This window comes from Mus caroli, chromosome 2 (genome assembly GCF_900094665.2).
Source record: "Mus caroli chromosome 2, CAROLI_EIJ_v1.1, whole genome shotgun sequence".
NCBI classification, from domain to species: Eukaryota; Metazoa; Chordata; class Mammalia; order Rodentia; family Muridae; genus Mus; species Mus caroli.
The window spans coordinates 82,790,060-82,796,520 of record NC_034571.1 but is presented as its reverse complement, the minus strand read 5'-3'; the positions used below and the strand labels follow the sequence as shown (position 1 = coordinate 82,796,520).

At 35.9% G+C, this 6,461-nt stretch overlaps 1 protein-coding gene across 1 annotated transcript; it reads left to right on the top strand.

The window, feature by feature from the left end:
* The first annotated feature begins 4,274 nt into the window (after positions 1-4,274).
* Positions 4,275-5,201, top strand: LOC110307914 (olfactory receptor 4P4-like). The gene has a single exon (XM_021180189.1). It carries the CDS (start codon positions 4,275-4,277, stop codon positions 5,199-5,201), a length of 927 nt encoding a protein of 308 aa, XP_021035848.1.
* The last annotated feature ends 1,260 nt before the right edge of the window (positions 5,202-6,461 follow it).

Below are 6,461 nucleotides of genomic sequence, written 5' to 3'. Positions count from 1 at the left end.
TTTTTAAAGTTTATTGTCACAGATAGATAGGAATTGGTCAACATTGAAAGGTAAGCTTTGTTATTTTACTTTCTTTTAAAGAAATATTTGACACTAAATAAAAATCATAAGATAATCTAATCATATTTTCATTCTTTCCAGCCAAACCACAGTTTTCATGAACTATGTATTCTGAAAATATATCAGCTTGATAACTGTTTTTGATAGCCTTAAATTCATTACATTTGTATCCTAACTTATTTTTATAGTTTGGGAGAAAGTTTCACAGAAAATTTTAGAGGATGTTTTCCAACAAAAATCCGTCACAGAAAAACATCATTAAAATCATAATTGTAAATTTTAGTATGAGAAAGGTGGAATAGAATGTAAAGTGAAGTGAGGATACAGGCTTAGTTACTTAAGATAGAAAAGTGATGATAAAATCAAATATTTGTAACTAGTATAATGTAAATCAAAGACCAAGAAGAAAATGTACAATATAGATCTAACAAATTTCTAAATAAACAAAAATATCCCAAAAGGATATCCAAAAGGACATTTTTGTTTATTTAGAAATTTGTAGATGTATAATGTACACTTTCTTAAAAGTTGTGAGCTGAGAAGGAAGGAAGGACCATTCAGAGACAGCCCCACCTGGGGATCCATCACATAAACAACCACCAAACCCAGACACTATTGCATATGCCAGCAAGAGTTTGCTGACAGGACCCTGCTATAACTATCTCTTGTGAGGCCAGGCCATTGCCTGGTAAATACAGAAGTGGATGCTCACAGTTGTCTATTTCATAGAACATAGGACCCCCAATGTATGAGCTAGAGAAAGTACCCAAGGAGCTGAAGGGGTCTGCAATCCTATAGGAAGAACAACAATATGAACTAACCAGTACCCCCAGAGTCGAATCTCCAGCTTCATATGTAGCAGAAGATGGCCTAGTCGTCCATCATTGGGAGGAGAGGCCCTTGGTCTTATGAAGATTATATGCCCCAGTACAGGGGAATGACAGGGAAGCAGGAAAGCAGGAGTGGGTGGGTTGGGGAGAGTATAGGGGAACTTCAGGATAGCATTTGAAAAGTAAATGAAGAAAGTTGTAATAAAAAACAAAACAAAACAAAACAAAAAAACCTATCCTTTTGGTACAGAAACTAAATCGTCATTTTCTGCAAGTGTTTGGTATGATTACTCCCCATGAAAAGCTGAAATTTTATTTTTATTTATTTATTTATTTTTTTTTGCAATATTTAGATAGGTGTTTCCTTAGTAAATTTGACCCCTGCTTTCTGTCCCTCTATCCATGACATCAGGATGTACTATGCTCCCTGTGTTCTTGTTAGTGCAAGCCTTTTACCACAAAGTAGTTGTCAAAGTAGGTTATAACTTCTATAGAAATCCGCATTTTGAGACACATTAAAACTGCTGAAGAAAAAAATTCCTAGAGAGTCCCTTGGTTTTGCCTCAAAATTTTTCACAATTTTTTTGTTCTTTTAAAAAATAAGCCAATTAAAGACAAGGAAATACACACACACACACACACACACACACACACAGAGTAGCTAATTTTAGATCTTACAATATATTTTTAGATATATGCCTACATAGGACTTGCCTGTTTGGATATATTTGAGATGACTACCTTGTGGTAGAAAATATTATATAGTATTTTTTACATGAGAAAAAACAAAGCAGCATTCTATATGACATGTAGTCATTATGAGAGAGCCCATTCTATGCACAGGAGCAGAACGATCATAAAGATGACCTACCTTTCTACTGGACCAACTTCATGATTGAGTCTGAGGACTTAACTGACAAAGATTATTTCTGAAGAGAACAATTTATCTAAGAAAATAACTAAGGCTGTGAAAATGTGGTTGAGTATCTCCCCTACCCCCTACTTTTGCATTCTTTTTGTGGGAGACTCAAAGTCAAATTTACATCTAAGAGATCATAGATTTTATTCCAATCCTATTAAGAACTTTAAAAAAAAACAAAAACAAACAAACAAACAAACAAACAAAAAAACCAAGGCAATTTAGTATTAGTCATCCAAATAGCAAATGCAGAATTAGGGACATTTCTGTAAATATAGGAGCTGATTCAATGCGTTTCTGGTTTTTATTAATTCATTTCATAAGATTTCTTTGGCCATTCATTATGGGACAAGAGTGTATCTACTTATATCCACATGATGTGTGACAATTGTGGACTAGAGTGCATAGGCAATCCCTTCTGCAACGTAATTTACATCAGTAAAGGAGAAAAATCACATGTTAAATAATAAAGAACAAGGCTTTCAAATTTCTGCAGAATTTGAATAAAGATTACAATATCTTATTTACTGACCTAAATCCCTCCTAATATATTATGTATTGTTTTCTGAAGCCATAGTAAAACAAATAGGTTGAGTTTTTAATTAAAGAAGCAAGGAAAATCTCACTGGTGAGGAAATTGAGATATACTTAGATTATGATATCCTTTGATGATCACCTCCTTTATACCTCAAATGTAACCATGCCATTCCACACATTGTAAAATTCACTTATAAGCACTCAACTTCTCATAGACATGACTTTTCCGGATATCTTTAGATTTTGGTCATTTATTTAAAACCTTTGACTTTATGCTTACATCATATGGTTTTCCTTACTGTCATACAGATTCAGTTAGGTTCCTGGAGTGTTTGCTTTGCATTTTATGAACATATGATATTCTATTTCTGCTTTGATACTACTATGTATTTAGTTTTAATATTTAGTATTTAAACCTTTTCCCCTTTTCAAATGTTCACAAGGGTGAAAGGAATGTTCTTACTTTATAATTTGTCTTTAAAAAATTAATTTATATGTGCACAATGCCAACAACTGAGAATAATATGACATTGATTTTTAATTTGCATTCCCCTGAATTTAGACTTATAACTGGACCTTTTCTCACGTGACACTTTCAGAGATTTTGGGGACAATTAGAAAAGACAATGTTAACTTGAGATCAATGGGTAGAACATGAATCTATAAATAAGATTCTATTCATAATCTTTTTCTGGGTTAACTGTACTTTTCTTGAAGGTTTATTTACACAGTGCAAAGGGTATTTGTCTTTCACTCTTTTAATTCTGTATATTATACTGACATTTTCATTCATGAATAAGGTTTATTGAGTTACTTTTGTAAAGCTGTCTGAATTGAGCATCTATGTGACAAGATTTAGACCACTTACTAGAGTTACAGAAAATAAATAAGAAAGGAAGGAAATATTTTATTTCTCTTTTCACTGAAATACTTTAAGAATTTTTTCTTCATGCAAATGATCTGGTATAGTGAGAACATGTGGTTCAATTTAAAAACACATGATGGCTGGGCAGTGATGGCGCAGGCCTTTTTCCCAGCACTTGGGAGCAGAGGCAGGCAGATTTTTGAGTTCGAGGCCAGCCTGGTCTACAGAGTGATTTCCAGGACAGCCAGGGCTACACAGAGAAACCTTTTCTCAAAAAAAGAAAAAAAAAACAAGAAAAAAACATAAAGACACATACTGTTTAAACAGGTAGAGGGAAGGCTCTGGATATATTCTGTGTCCCTAAAGGAACTAACATCCAAAGTGATGCCAGAATCTGAGCTATTGTTGCTAGCAATGGGCACCAACAGAAGTGACTGGAAAATGAATTGGGAAATAAGGTGAAGTGGAGGGAGTCCACTTTGGATACTGGACAAGAAATCTCTCTCTTCTCAACACTTTTGCTAGTTGTTCTTTTTCACTTATATTATTCTTTTTAATTACACTAAGTTTCAAAGACATCTCTGAGATTGCTGTGAAGATACTCAATAATGTGACATGTTTAGTCCAAAGAAGTAGAGTGCCAACACGCACTTTCAGAATTCGGGTATTTTAATCACTGTGAAGGACTGAGAATTAATATAGCCTTTTCATCAAAAACAAAACAAAACAAAGCCCTTCATGCTGTCAACTTGTGAACTATTATCTCAATTTGGAACTTAGAGTATGTGTTTCAATTAACTAACTACCTTAATTCTAATAAGTATAAAGTTTTAGAATTTCTCCAACAACTAAAATTAATTTACCATTTTCATTACACTCAATTTTTAGTTGCTCTCTGTGCATATGTTCTCGTGAAGGAACTTATTATATTCTCAACTATTGTGTGCATCTTACTTATAAACTTATTGGATCAAAATGACTTTGAAACAAGTAAAAGGACTTGAAACACTAAGGTTTCAGAAGCAGCTTTTTCTCCATCTAAATAATTAGGCATGCAGAAGTGATGGGATTTGGAAACCTCACAGAATTTATTTTTCTGGGACTTTTCCATAATGAGAATGTCAAAGCAATGTGTGCTGTGTTGTTCTTGCTTTGCTATCTTGCAATTCTCTGTGGCAACCTGGTTGTTCTTATTACTATTAGGGGCAGTCACCTTAGTGAGCAGCCAATGTATTATTTTCTCAGTTACCTGTCTTTCATGGATGTCTGCTTCACTTCCACAGTGGCTCCTAAATTGATAATAGACTTATTTGTAAAATGTAACACAATCTCCTACAATGGCTGCATAGCCCAGATGTTTTATGCCCACTTCTTTGGTGCCACTGAGATATTCATCTTGGTTGCCATGGCCTATGATCGGTACGTAGCCATTTGCAGACCCCTTTACTACATGATCACCATGAGCAGACATGTATGTTACATGCTTGTGATAGCCTCAGCTATTGGTGCTTTTATACACTCACTTGTACATGTATTTATTATTATCAGTCTTCCCTTTTGTGGCACCAATGAAATAGACCACTATTTCTGTGACATATTCCCCCTGCTGAAACTGGCCTGCACAGACACAAGGCTCCTGGTTATTGTAGTCATTACCACGACAGGAGTTCTCTCCATTTTGACCTTTCTTGCCTTGGTCATTTCTTATATAATAATTTTGTCCATCCTGAGGACCAGGTCATCAGAAGGCCGCCGCAAAGCTCTTTCTACCTGTGGCTCACATATCACTGTTGTATTCATGTTCTTCTTGCCACTCATCTTTACCTATGTCCCAGTGGGTGATTCTGTTGGGGATGACAAGGTTTTTGCTCTATTTTACACCATGATTGCCCCATTGTTCAACCCTCTCATCTACACACTGAGGAATACAGACATGAAGAATGCCATGAGGAAGGTGTGGTGCCAAGACAAACTGTTTGAAGGGAAGTGAAGCCTCTGCTGGTAAAGCTTTTTGCTCAGTCCTATCCTATCTACAGAATAAATGTGAGCAACACAACAAGATAACAAGACAGTGTATAGTCAACAAAAGTTTCAAGACCCAAGAAGATAAGACCCCAAGCCATGAGGACTATGTATATGGATGAATCAATTAATTAAGTCTTTTCTATTTTAATAAATAAAGATTTTTTGCCCTTCATCATCACAGACATAATAGCTACTATTATACTGTTATGAAAATATTAGAAAGTCTGTATACCTCAACAATTTTACTCTATTTTAGGAAATGGATATTTTCTCAGAGATAGCTATCATAGAGAAGTTCTAATCACATCATTCGTGGTACCTTTTCTATAGATAAATAAGTAAATGTGTAAACAAACAACACTGTATTTGGCATGTCCATTTGTGGTTTTTTTGTATTCACCTCATGTTTCACAACTATGTTGTTGAGACTTTATGGATATAGTTTCCATTGTTACAAGGAGATGCAATCTCATAGCAAAGTCCTCTATTCTCTGGTTCTGAGTCTTTTCTCCCTCTCTTCTTCAATGTTGCCTGAATCTTAGTTGTGTGAGTAATTTGTGTGTGTGTGTGTGTGTATGTGTAATACAGATCACATATGTATTATATTTATTTTTTAATTATTTTAATTAATTATTTTCCATACCACATTTTATCCCCCCATCCACCTACAACTGTTCTTCATCCCATACCCCATAACTCCTCCCCACCCTCTGTCTACATGTGGATGTCCCCATGTCCTCACCCCACGCCCACCCCACTGTAATTTTCCTCTCCCTACTGTCTGGATTTCATCTAAGGTTCCTCCCTTTGAGTCCTGAGAGTCTCTCACCACCCAGGTCTCTGTTGCATTCTGGGGGGGTCCCCCAACCTCTTATCTCCCAAGGTTTCCTGTTTCCATTCTTTCTGCTGGCTCTCAGGGTTTCAGTCCTTTCTCTCACACAATACCAGATCTCCTCTCTGCACCACTCCCTCCAACCTACCCACTTTCCCTCCCAGGTCCTTCCCTCCTTCCACATTTGTGATTGCTTTCTTCTCTATTCCAAGTGGGATTGAGGCATCCTCACTTGGTACTTCAACTTGTTGACATTTTTGAATTCTGTGGACTGTATCTTGGGTATTCTGTACTTTTGGGGGGAGGGGGCATTAGTGAGTACATACCCTGAATGTCCTTTTAGGTCTGAGCTACCTCACTCAGGATGATGTTTTCTAGTTCCATCAATTTGCC

Excerpts from the sequence above, each read along its gene's own strand:
- LOC110307914 (XM_021180189.1), top strand. The coding sequence starts at position 4,275 with ATGGGATTTGGAAACCTCACAGAATTTATTTTTCTGGGACTTTTCCAT.